Source organism: Chelonia mydas, chromosome 3, assembly GCF_015237465.2.
Source record: "Chelonia mydas isolate rCheMyd1 chromosome 3, rCheMyd1.pri.v2, whole genome shotgun sequence".
Taxonomy (NCBI): Eukaryota; Metazoa; Chordata; order Testudines; family Cheloniidae; genus Chelonia; species Chelonia mydas.
In genome coordinates, this window is record NC_057851.1 from 60,254,935 (window position 1) to 60,268,078 (window position 13,144).

General features: G+C 45.3%; 1 protein-coding gene across 1 annotated transcript; it reads left to right on the forward strand.

Moving 5' to 3' along the window:
* Window positions 1–717: 717 nt before the first annotated feature.
* On the forward strand, window positions 718–5,422 carry LOC102939725 (nuclear receptor subfamily 0 group B member 2). The gene is made up of 2 exons (XM_037894370.2): window positions 718–1,346; window positions 5,069–5,422. Exons 1-2 carry the CDS (start codon window positions 776–778, stop codon window positions 5,320–5,322), a joined length of 825 nt encoding a protein of 274 aa, XP_037750298.1. The 5' UTR covers window positions 718–775; the 3' UTR covers window positions 5,323–5,422.
* The last annotated feature ends 7,722 nt before the right edge of the window (window positions 5,423–13,144 follow it).

The following is a 13,144-nucleotide window of genomic DNA, read 5'->3' on the forward strand; positions in this document are numbered from 1 at the left end:
CAGGTGTAAATGCCTGAAAGATCATGGCCTGAGTTTGAAAGTTCTCGGATGGAAGGACTGTGACCTTTTAGCCTAGCACACTTTGGTGCTCTGTAAGAAATAATCATTACTAATTATAAAACACCACACTGCTTGCAAATATGTCCTTCTTATGTCTCAAATTTACAGAAATCAAAATTTAGATTCACTGATGAGATCTATCAATAGCATTAATGTGTATAAATACACTTCTGCATCTTGTTTTGCCATGGACATGAACAAGGTCAGTGTATCTATAAAAATACAAGTAGCTTGTTTCTGCAGTTAGCATGTTTTTCTGTTGACCTTCCCCTCAAGGGCAAGCTATATATGATACATAGCCTGCAATTGTAAAAATATCACTATGATTGACAGCATTAGAGTCCTTGGTGTCATGACATGGGGACAGTCACTACAAAATTGCAATGATGCCTGACGGCAAAGAATACCTCTTCTATTGTTGTGTTCCTCAGTCAACCAGCCCTGGCTCTCTCATTCAGATAATTTCAGTCATGCAAGATACTGGGATTGGTTAAGCCACGCCTTGTTTGGCTGTGAATAAAAACACACTGGAGCAAATAAAGTTCAAGGTAGCTTTACAGCTCAGGGTCACATTTCAGTTCAGCTAAGTGTATAAAAAGCACACAATGCCTAGCTGTTTGGCAGAAAGACTCTCTTGTACTACAGCAGCATAGTTCTGCATATAATATCCTGATGCAGTGAGTGCACTGCTCAGGAAACCCTCAAGGAAGTGGGTATGGCTAGTCAGGCCTCACCTGAGAAGTTTAGAAAATGCCAGTGTGAGACAAGTCATCCCCAGAGCATCCTTTACCAGATTCTTAACAAAGAGCAGGATGAGACCACATGGCATCCCCAGGACTACCATCCTTGCTACTCGATATCAAGTGCTGGCTGTCCCTGTGAGGGCAACAGGAAAGTTGTCCTCAGAACTCCAGAAGTCACCTGCATGAGAGCTTCTGAAGTACTCTTAAAGACGATAACTTTTATAAGAAACTTGCCTTCTTTTTATCATTTGCCCCAGGAGGATCAGGCACTTCTAGTTCAACAGTGCTGGGCCCCTCTCTTTGTCTTGGGCCTGGCACAGGAGTGGGTGGATTTTGAACTGGAAGAGCTTTCAGTCCCTAGTTTGTTGAAAAAAATCCTTCTCAATCAGTCTCTGACAGATACTGACAACGTGGAGAACTCCTCCCTGGGAGCATCATTAGCAGACGTTCAGAAGATGAGGAATTTCCTGGAGAACTTCTGGAATTCAGACATATGTGCAAAAGAATATGCCTATCTGAAAGGAATTATTCTCTTTAACCCTGGTAAGTTCCATGGCAATATTTGTAGACAAATGCACAGCTAAGTGTGTGTCTAAAAATATTTTAAAATCTATCTGCAAACAGATGTTTGGATTTTTAAACTGATTTCTGTCATCCTAGCTAACCACTTTCAAAATCAGCATTCAGCAATGTAAGTACCTTTTTTCTGAATTTACTTCTGGTGATATCTAGGTTTATATATGCTCACCCTGTTACCCTTTGTAAAAACAAATGGCTTTAAAAAAGCCCTTTATTAAGAAATTATTAGGTCATATAAACTTACTTTGTCACTTAAAACTTTGATTTCCAGACTTATGGACAGAGATAATATAGCTGCATTAAATATGTGGGAGGGATAAATGTGTACAATTTGATATTAGACATATTGTAACTGGACTTCCTAAATACCCAAAATATTTATTAAGAGACAAGGTAGGTGAGGTAATATCTTTTACTGGACCAACTTCAGCTGATGAAAGAGGCAAGCTTTCGAGCTCCACAGAGATCTTCGTGAGGGCTGAAGAAAAGTTGTGTGTCTCACCAACAAAAGTTGGTCTAATAAAAGATATTACCTCACCCACCTTGTGTCTCTCAGATCTTGGGACCAACACGGCTACAACATTGCAAACAATGTAAAATATTTAGTGTTGAGAGTTCATCAACAAATCAGACATTATACATAAGCTGTGGGATCTGAGCATTGTGAGTAAGGGACCCATGAGATTACACTGTGTTGTAAATTGCATAGCTTTTTTGTTAATATGTTGCGGTTTGAATTTAGCATTTTCTACATCACTGTTTTCACAGCTGGGTCGATGTATAACAATCACTAAGAAAACTCAAAAAAGTTAGGACCTTCTCACTCCTCATGGTTAGGGAGTGAGACAAGTAAAGCTTATCCTTTGCGAAGGGGGTTGGCTACTTCAGAACCACAGAATGAATGAGGCATGAGGGGCCTGATCTGAAGCCCCCTGAAGTAAATGGAATGACTCCTGTTCGCTCCAATGAGCTATGGATCAGGGCCTTGACTCCATCAATAATTACCGTTCATGACACAACCATCCACAGTGTGCTCTGTTTGGCGCTACCCGCAGAAGAACACTTGAACATGTCAGCTACAGCAAAATGTCTGTCCATTTAGTGACATTTCTTGCAAGAAGCATTTTAAAAGTGTGTTTTAGAAGCAGCACTGGCTTCACATGTGTTTTCAAGTGGAATTCAAGATGTGGTTTTCATTGTTAAGGTATCTTTAGGGCATCTTATATTGTCTTGTGTATCCTGGGATTGCAGCTACATGAGAAAATTTGAACCGGTGGGATTTTTGCTTGCTTTACTGTGAATAATTTTCAGTTACTGAACTTCTGAAAACAAATCCACATTATGGGAGTGCACAATCACGCTGTGGTTTACAAACTTTAATTCGTTAACACACTTTGCCCCTCTGAAGAAACGATTTGAATGAGGAAACTGAGGCAGAGACAGTAAGCGACTTACTCAAGGTTAAAGTTTCAGAGCCAAAATTCGAATTTAGGAGCCCGTGGCTCATATGCCCATGCTCAGCCGACTAGCCTGTTCCTCCTTCCCCAGGCCTATTTCAGTGCAGATTCATTTGTGCAGCTCTCATTTTTGGATTATTATATCAGCAGTTCTCAAGAAAATTCCACTTGCCAAAAGGTATTTAGTACATAAATTCAGCCACCTTTTGCATCACTGCCTCTGCTTCAGTGCTTGATGCTTGGTCCAAAGTTAATGCTCTGCAAGTCTGAGCTGTAATTGTTCGAAACTCACTTACTACCATCCAAAATGCTTACTACCCGTGAGGGGAGGGCTGGGGGATTCCAGGCAGGGTGCTCACTGTTTCTAGAACCTACCAGAGGGCCTCATGTTGCTGAACAGCAACTTCTCTAGCTGATTAAGGAGCAGAGTTTGTCAGGCTTTGAAGTTAATCCCCTCCTTGGCTGCAAGGATGATGGCTGTGACTCCGGTCTTAAGAGCATGCAAGAGCCTGGAAAGGCAAGGCTGCGTGACTCAGTAGCAATGTTCTGCATTGCCATACAGAATACTCAGAGTTGGTACTTATTGGCCCGGAGAGGGACAAATCGCAGTCTGTGGATTGGGCTCAGACAGTATGCTCTGCCCCTTGTGGGAAGGAAAAAGCCTCATATCACTCAATAACGATGCCTCCAAAAAACGGCAGGGCTGTGTTGACTCCAAAGGGAAGTCACTTAAGATATCCCTAGCAAGGAGGTTAATGCCTTGGATATACAGCCTTTGCCAGGAGAAAATGTGGGGGGAAAAGAGGGTTAAGAAAATCCTCAAGGCTTCCTGTGGGATGTGGAGAGAGGCTACTATGTAAATTATGGCTCAAATCCAAGGGAGTGGATGGAAAATGCCCCACATATGTGAACAGTGAAGCTAAATTGCTCTCAGTTACTTCTGACAGTGCACTGAGAAACAAACAGTGATGAGACTGAAAGAGTGAAAATAGCATTGTTATTACATCAGTGTCAAATGCAATGCTAATGTTAGGACCATGTCAGGGTTTCTGTTATAAATGTCATTTTTCAGTGGTTTATAACTTGATTGGAGACACTTATACATCAGTGAATCTTCTTGCACACTATCTTAAGCCAAGTAATTTCTTTGTATTAATATTTGTAACGTGAAAACATTGGTTTGTTACATATAAAAAGAGAGAACAAATGAGAAAATGTAGCAAGTTTCAGGAGAAGAATCCATTCTGAGTAAATAAACCTCTTGATCTCTTGCTTCTCCCTATAATAGTTTGGGTTTTGACCTCTGCTGAGAGATTGCAACTCTAGTTACCTAGAAATCTAGGGTAGGTGTAAAATACAGAGAAAGGGAAAAAATGACTACTTTAAACCCTTTGTTTCCAGCTAGTCTAGTTGCAGCAAGGCCTCTTCTTCTCTTCCTCCAGCTGCTATGGCCGGAGGGAAGATACCATCTAAAATCTCTGTTTAAAAAAATAATCCATGAAGTTCAGCTATCTGGAGAAAACTCCAGGTTACTAGGCAAAACAGTGTAATCTCCAGCACTTTAAATTCTTAACTGTGGGTGGGATGCTCCTCCTTCAGAGCCACGTATACAGGTTACACGTCATGCACTGATCTCCCCATCCATGGGGGATTGGGATCCACTCTTTTTGTGGCACTCATCATCTTCTGGACCCTGCAGAAGGCACTGCTCTATGTGCCTGGGATCTGTGCTGGGAAAAGGGGTGTGGGATGGCCTTGCAGAGGCAAAGGACAGGAATGCTAGGCTGCAGGCCAAGGACAGGGTTAAGGGTATATACATCATTCCTGGTCTAGACCTCTGGGTACCCCTGGTTGAGAGCCACTGGTGTAAACCCACCTTCGCTATCTCTTCCCATGGGCTTTCAGTTCTGTGCTGTCTGTCTTAGAGCTATAGCACAGAATCTGCCTCTCTGTGTTTAATCTAAGTCACTTCCCTAATCTTGTCTTTTTTTCTAAAACTCCATTTTTAATATAATAGTCTGATTGCATTATACTGGGTTTTAAATGCTACACAATGTTTACTAAAGCTACCTAAGCACATTCTCCCATCTTTCTAAAATGAATAAATAAAACGAGATTTTTTTTAAAAAAAGACATAGCTGGAGGGATGGATACAAACCCTTACAGAGGACACATCATAAACTAATTTTACTCAAAAAAGCTTTCCTTGTTTTATTCCTGTTTTTACAGAACTGCCTGGCCTAAGATTTCGTCACTACGTGCAAACCCTGCAGCAGGAAGCCCAGCGCACTCTGTTGGAATTTAGCTCAATGATGTACAACAGAAACCGAGGCAGATTTGCTTGGATTCTTGGGCTGCTCACGAGCCTCAAAGCCATTAATGCAGAGACTATTGCAGAACTCTTCTTCAGACCTATTTTAGGAGAGGTTAACCTAAATGATTTACTTCTAGAAACCCTGTATTTCAAGCAAGACCTACTTTAAAAACAAAACACCTTTTTCTGTTCCTAAATAACAACCACAACAAAGATTTAAGAGGGGAAAAAGTTTTATGGTCAATATATTAAAGGTAAACATAGATTAAAAATTGACTAATGTAACACTGCTATTTATTTTTTTGTAAAACTAAATGTAATCATGTAAACTTCAGACTAAAAAAAAATTAAATACCAGTTCATAAATCCATATGCCATATCTGGAAGAGATTTGTCCTAACATACCACGAGGAAGTGCACAGAAAGGACTATGCTTTGGAAACGAATCAGGATTGTGCAGTGAATGAGGCTGATGAGCCCAGGCTCATTTGTGGCAGAAGTTGGAAAGTGAAGTGGCCAGTTCTTCCTTTTCTGAATATCAACTTGAGACCCTGGAGTCTAATTTGCAGAAGTTTTGAGCACTCGCAGTTGCAATTGAGGTCAATGGGAGGCATTGTGCTTTGAACATATAAAATGCTATATAAGAATATCCATACTGGATCAAACCAATGGTCCACCTAGCCCAGTATCCTGTCTCACATGGAGGCCAGTGCCAGATGCTTCAGAGGAATAAACAGAACAGAGAATTATTGTGATCCACCCCCTGAAGTCCAGTCCCAGCTTCTGGCAGTCACAGGTTTAGGGAAACCCAAAGCATGGGGTTGTGACCCTAATCATCTTAGCTAATAGCCGTTGATGGACTTCTCCTCCATGACCTTACTTAGTTCTTTTTTTGAACCCACTTATACTTTTGGCCTTCACAACGTCCCCTGGCAATGAGTTCCAGAGGTTGACTGTGCGTTGTGTGAAGAAGTACTGCTTGGTTTGTTTTTAAACCTGCTGCCTATTCATTTAATTGGGTGACCCCAGGGTGACCTGAGGTGCCTAGGGTAGCCCACACTGAAAATGCCATGGTCAGGGCTGGCTCCCAAAGGGAGAGCAGATTCTCCCAAAACTGCTGGGTAACACTGTAGTTGGAATCACCAAACAGTCACAAACTGTGTTCCCGATCCCCTCACTGGTTATCAAAAAGCTTTAAAATAAAAGTCAGACAACCCCCTTTATTGCATTCTAGTTCTCTGGCTCTCAATCAGCAAATAGGTCCAGTAAGGTGAGGAGTTATTTAAAAGTCTGCTCACTATACAAAATGTTCTTCTGATCGCCAAAGGGCCAGTCACAGTACCAGATCAATATTAGTTTGGATCTTACCCAAAAGTACCACGCTGCCAGCCAGTCCTTTAATATGTAAACTAAAAGTTTTATTATAAAGAAAAGAAAAAGAGAGGTGTTAAATGGCAAAAGCAATCAGATACATACATAAGGCTTCAGATTCCATATATCATGTTCTTAGCAGTATTGATGAATTTGCTGGCTTGCAGAGTTCCCCTGGAACACACCCAAAGCTTGGTTTCATTCAGTCCTTTGTTCAAATCTTCAGTTTGTAGAGAAGTCGCTCCAGAGGTAAGAAGCAGGATTGAAGACAAACTGGAGAAGATGCAGGTGCCTTTTATAACATTGGCCATGTGGCTTGTACATCCTTTGTCCCAAACACAAGCTCAGAACACATAGCTATGGAAAAGCACTCAGAGCCCCCTGTCCACAGGCATATCTTTACAAGTCCTCCTGACTCGTAGGTGTAACCTCTGGTTTCTCTCAACGGGTTCATTGTACAGCTGATTGCCCTTGATGGGCCATTAAGCAGGCTAGATAGTGCTGATGCCCATCTGTCTGGGGGTGTCACCCAGAAATACAGCATAAGTTTGATATACAAATGTAACACACACATTAGTAAGTCACGATACAAAGATGATACATACATATAAGCACAATTATCATATTTAGCTAATTATAACTTTTCCACTGATGCCTTACATGGCATATCTTGTAAGATTCATTGCAAATTAGCAATATTGGTATCAATAATATTATAAATGGTCACCCATAGTCCACACAGTGTCCCACCCTGGTTCTTGCATTATATGAAGGGTTAAATAACACTTCCTTATTCACTTTCTCTGCACCATTCATGATTTTAGAGACCTCTCAAATATTTCCCCTTAGTCATCTCTTTTCTAAGATGATCAGTCTCCCAGTCTTTTTAATCTCTCCTCATCTGGAAGCTGTTCCATACCTCTAATCATTCTCGTTGCCCTTTTCTGTATCATCTCCAATTCAAAGATATCTTTTTTGAGAGGGGGTGAATTACAGGTAGTATTCAGGGTGTGGGTATAGCATGGATTTATATAGTGGCATTATGTCATTTAACAGACTGTCGTGTTATCTATCACTTTCCTAATGGTTCCTAACATTCTAATAGCTTTTTTGGTTGCTGCTGCACACTGAGTGGATGTTTTCAGAGAACTATCCATGATGGTTCTAAGATCTTTTTCTTGAGTAGTAACAGCCAATTTAGACCCCATAATTTTTTATGTATAGTTGGGATTATGTGCCCTGTGCATTACTTTGCATTGAATTTCTTCTGTCAATTTGTCGCCCAGTCACCTAGTTTTGTGAGATCCCTTTGTAACTCTTCAGAGTCAGCTTAGGACTTAAGTATCTTGAGCAATTTTGTATCATCTGCAAACATTGCCCCTCACTGTTTACTCCCTCTTCCAGATCATTTATGAATATATTGAACAGCACTGCTCTCTCTCTAGGAGGAAGCCAGCTCTGGCCAGCCTCATTTACACAAATGATAATGTTGCTTATCCCTGGTTTCACATAGCGTTTTATTGCTTTAATTGGAATTTGTCTGGATCATGATTGTATAAATGACAGTAGGTGGTTACTGGGATTGTACTCATGAAAGGCATAGGTAAGGTGCATCATATGCCCTGAAGCAAGTGGGTCACCCTGACTTACAGGTTGTGGACTCTGGAATGGACAAGGGATTCAAGTTCAACAAGACTCTGGGGCTCTGTAGAGGGCCTTGTCCTAGAGCCCAGAAGCTAGATCCACAAAGGGATTTAGGTACCTAAGTCCAAAATTCACATCCCCAAATCACCTGCTTGGTTGCTGTCTAACTCTGTAGGTGCCTCCGCTCCCTAAGCACCTAAATTTCTACCAATAAAATCTGCCAATCAGTATGTGCACAGCCAGCTAAGTCCTGACACCTATCTCAAGCCTAAGCCCGGGTGGGATCCTCAAGCTAAGCATTCTTCCACTATCTTGCCTGCAGGGACCACTCTGGTAGGTACTGTCAGAGGCCTCCTAACAGATTGGGCCCTGCATAAAGCATGGTGGCTGTGGTCTGTGTTCCCTGTAAGCTGCACGCTTGGGAGGCCAGGCAGGAGAGATTCAAGTACCGCCCAGCTAATTAGGAGAGCGTGTACAACCGGCAGCACGTGTTCAGGTGCCCCTCCCCGCATCTCTGCAGAGCAGGACAGAGGGGACACTGTCTGAGGTCTGAATGGTGAGTGGCTGAGTGCCTTTCTTAAAGAGACAGTGCACTGTTTCTGAGATTTCCTCAGTAGCCAGCTCACACAGTCTCTGTCTCTCTGTCTTTGTCTGTCTCTTTCTCTCTCTCCTCCCCCTGCCCATGTACCCAGGGGTGAAAGTAAGTCAAGTGACTTACCGGTATGCTCGGGCCAGCTCTGGCCCTGGAAGGGGCGGGGCCTAGGTCAGAAGGGGCGGGGCTGAGGGGTCAGAGCCAGCCCCAGCCCACCCTGAAAGGTAAGTGCCCCCGCCTTCTCCTCTTCCTCCTTCCCCCCCTCCCCTACTGGGGTAGCAGCAGCAGCCTGGGGCTCTGGGGGCTATTTAAAGGGCCCGGGGCTCCCCTGCTTCTACTGCCCTGGTCCTTTAATTAGCCGCCAGAGCCCCGGGGAAGCGGCGAGGCTCCAGCAGCTATTTAAAGGACCAGGGCAGCAGAGGCAGCTGGATCCCTGGCCCTTTAAATAGCCCCGGGAGCCCCTGCTACCCCAGGGCTCTGGGGGCTATTTAAAGGGCCTGCGGCTCCCCTGCTTCTACTGCCCTGGCCCTTTAAATAGCCCCCGTAGCCCTGGATTAGCGGCGGCGGGGCTCCGGCGGCTATTTAAAGGGCCGGGGTGGTAGAAGCAGGGGAGCCCCGGGCCCTTTAAATAGCCACCAGAGCCATGCAGCTGCTACCCCAGGGCTCCAGCAGCGGGGCTCTGGAGGCAATTTAAAGGGCCTGGGGTTCCAGCCACTGCTGGGAGCCCCAGACCCTTTAAATTGCCCCCTGGGGAAGCCGGGCTGCCCCAGTATGGTGCACCAGCTCTTGCCGGTACGCCGTACTGGGGCGTACCGGCTTACTTTCACCTCTGCATGTACCCCATCTCTGCAGAGCGGGGGAAGGGAGACAACAGGGCTCAGGACAGAGCAAGAGAGCTTTCAGTGAGTGTCTTAAAGAGACAGTGCACAAACTGTCTCTGTGTCACACACACACACACACACTCTGTCACACAAATGGTCTCTGTGTCTCACACACACACTGTTACACACACACACTGTTTCTTTCACACATACCTCCCAACACATACACACACACACTCTGTCTCACACACAATGTCTCTGTGTCACACACACACACACACACACACACACTCTGTCTCACACACAATGTCTCTGTGTCACACACACACACACACACACTGTGTCAGACACCCACAGTCTCTGTGTCACACACACACACAAAATCTGTCACATACACACATTCTGGGTCTCTCTCACACTGTCTCTGTGTCACACAATCACACAGTCTGTCACACACTCACACAGTCTCTGTGGCTATATCTATACTACCCGCCGGACTGGCGGGCAGCAATTGATCCAGCGGGGGTTGATTTATCGCGTCTAGTTTAGACGCGATAAATCGACTGCTGGGCATTCTCCCGTCGACTCCTGTACTCCACCGCAGCAAGAGGCGCAGGCGGAGTCGACGGGGGAGCGTCTGCTGTCGACTCTCTGCAGTGAAGACACCACGATGAGTAGGTCTAAGTACGTCAACGTCAGCTACATTATTCACGTAGCTGAAGTTGTGTAACTTAGATCGATTCCCCGCGCAACCCAGTGTAGACCAGGCCAAAGTCGCACACACAGAGTATCTGTCTCTCTTACACACACACACACACACACCTCCCAACACACACACACACAGTCTGTATCACACAAAGTCTCTGTGTGTATGTCTCTCTCTCACTCACACACACAGTCTCTTTCACACTCGTCTCTCACTCACACACACACACTGTCTCTGTCACACACACTGTCTCTGTGTCTCTCACACACAGTCTGTGTGTGTGTCTCTCTCTCTCTCTCTCTTACACACACACACACAGACACACAGAGTCTCTTTCACACTCGCCTCCCAACACATACTTGTATTATTGTTGTTACTTCTTGGTACTTCCTGCAATGCACATCTTCTTCTGTATTTTCCACAGTATGCATCCGATGAAGTGAGCTGTAGCTCACAAAAGTTTATGCTCAAATAAATCGGCTAGTCTCTAAGGTGCCACAAGTACTCCTTTTCTTTTTGCATATATTCTCTGTAATTTTATTCTTTTAAAGTGTGTTATTTTAGTGTTTTGACTGGTCTATGCATTTCATAATTTTTATTTCTCTTAAACTTAAATTTAATTCTTTGAGTAGTGAATTCTAAAATGCCTAACCTGTCCTGGCTGGAGTAATTATCCCAATGGTAACTTTTTAAAAATATATATTATATCTAGGTTTTTTGTTTCTACTGGTGGCGCATGTCTGCACATACCTTGGTGCACATAACAAAATTTATTACGCACATGGATGGAAAAAAATTAAAGGGAACATTGACTGTGGTGTTGCTGCCCTCCCTATATAAACTTTAGCCAGCGGTTAGAGCGCTCAGCCAGGCAGTGGGAGACGTTGGTCCAAACCTCTACTCTGCCTGTAATTAAATATTCAGTGGGCCAAAGAAAGAGTGAGACTGACTATGCAGTGGTTAGGGCACTTATCTGTGATGTGGCAGACTCAAATCCCTGTTCCATTAATTTATTTATACACAGTAGAAAGGCTTCAATAGGCAAGACTGAGAAAGATCCAGACCAAAACCTACTGGTTAGGATGCTCTCCAGAAAGGTGGGTTCAAATCCCGGCTCAACATTAGGCAGAGGGGAGATTTGAACCTACATCTCCCACATTCGGGGTGAGTACCCTAAGTGCTGGAATAAAGGGTATAACTGAGGAGTAGGGGCATCACTACTACCATTTTTTCTAAGAAAGCGTTTGAGGTCTAACTCTGAGGGAGGGCTCTTCGCTGTGAATCCTGAGCAGAGGTAGATGGCCAACTCCCTTTGAGGTGTGGGACCCCTCCTTGCCATTTCCTATTGTCTATCTTAGGTGATTTCCTGCTCACCTTGCTGGTTTCTGTGGATCCCATGCAGTGTACAGGGAGCCTGGGCACCTAATCTGGGGCCGTGGATTCCATTAGGCAGCAGGCAGAGCCGGCTGTAGGCACCAGCAAAACAAGCAGGTGCTTGGGGTGGCACATTTCTAGGGGCGGCATTCCAGCACTGGCCATGCCGCCCCTAGAAATGTGCCCCTGCTGCCCCAGCTCGCTTCCGCTCCACTACTGCTGCTCCGCTTCTCCCCCCTCCCTCCCAGGCTTGCCACGCATGAAACAGCTTGGGGGAGGCGGTGGCGGTGGAGCGGAGGTGAGCTGGGGCGGGGAGCTGTTCCTCTACCCCCCCGTTACTTCCTGCACTCCCCTCCCTGCTCACCTCCGCTCAGTCTGCTCCCCTGAACGCGCTGCCTCTCCCTCGCCTGAGAGGGAGGGGGGAGAAGCGGAGCGGCGGTGTGTTCAGGGGAGCAGGTGGAGCGGAGGTGAGCTAGGGCAGGGGGTTGCGGCAGGGGGAGCCGCAGGAAGCAATGGGGGGGGGGGGGGTGAAATGCAGCACGCCCGGGGGAGGAGGCGGGGCTGGGGATTTTAGGAAGGGGTTGGGAAGGGGCGGAGTTGGGGCAGAGCCGGAGGTGGGGAGCATGAAAAAAAAGCGGGGTCAGCAAAAATTCTAGAGCCGGCCCTGGCAGCAAGGTGCCTACAGTTAGGTCATGGAATGCGGAGCCTAAGTTTCCTTCGTGGATCTAGCCCCAAGAGCTGTATTACAGAAAGAAAACAAGAGTCCTGTTTTGCTCCAAGTTCCTTATCTGGGGAATCTGAATCCTGTATGGAATGATTCTGTGGGATTGAACCAGGCTGAACTTGCTTAGCCGTGTTGTAGGGTAGGTTTCACAGCATGGCCTGACAGGACTGGTGCAGAGCTGAACTGCACAGTATGGGGTACCAACAGACAATGATGGTGGTGCAGAGCTTCATGGTGCTGGGACAGGTGGTAGTGCAGCACTGACTTTCACAGCTAGGCCCGAGCAAACCACCAACTGATGTCATGTTACAGGTCCAGGTAGCTGCACATCAGAGTGGGAGCTGGTGGGGTGGGCTTCCCTGCATTGGGCCTGAAAGGTGGAGGACAGCAACTCCCACATTTCCCCACTCCCTGCCCCTGACTACTACTGAGTCTAACTGGATCCATGAGTGGGGTCTGAGGTGGGTGGAGATTGTTTTGTGGTTAAGCTATGGACCTCAACAAACTGGACAGTTAACTATGTGGTTAGCCATGCTCCAGACACTGATTTGGTTTTGCTCATTTATGTAAGCATATAATTGTTATGTTTTCTGTTGGTGTTTTGCTTTCCCCCTTTCCCCTAATAGAAGGTATTTGTGTGGCCATGTTCCTAAGGCCTGCTGTGTGCTTGCAAGTGGGGAAGAAATTCCTGCAAAGGTGATGAGAGGATCTATTTAAATTTCCCAGAGCTAGAAGTCACAGTATGGCTCTGGTGGGGCT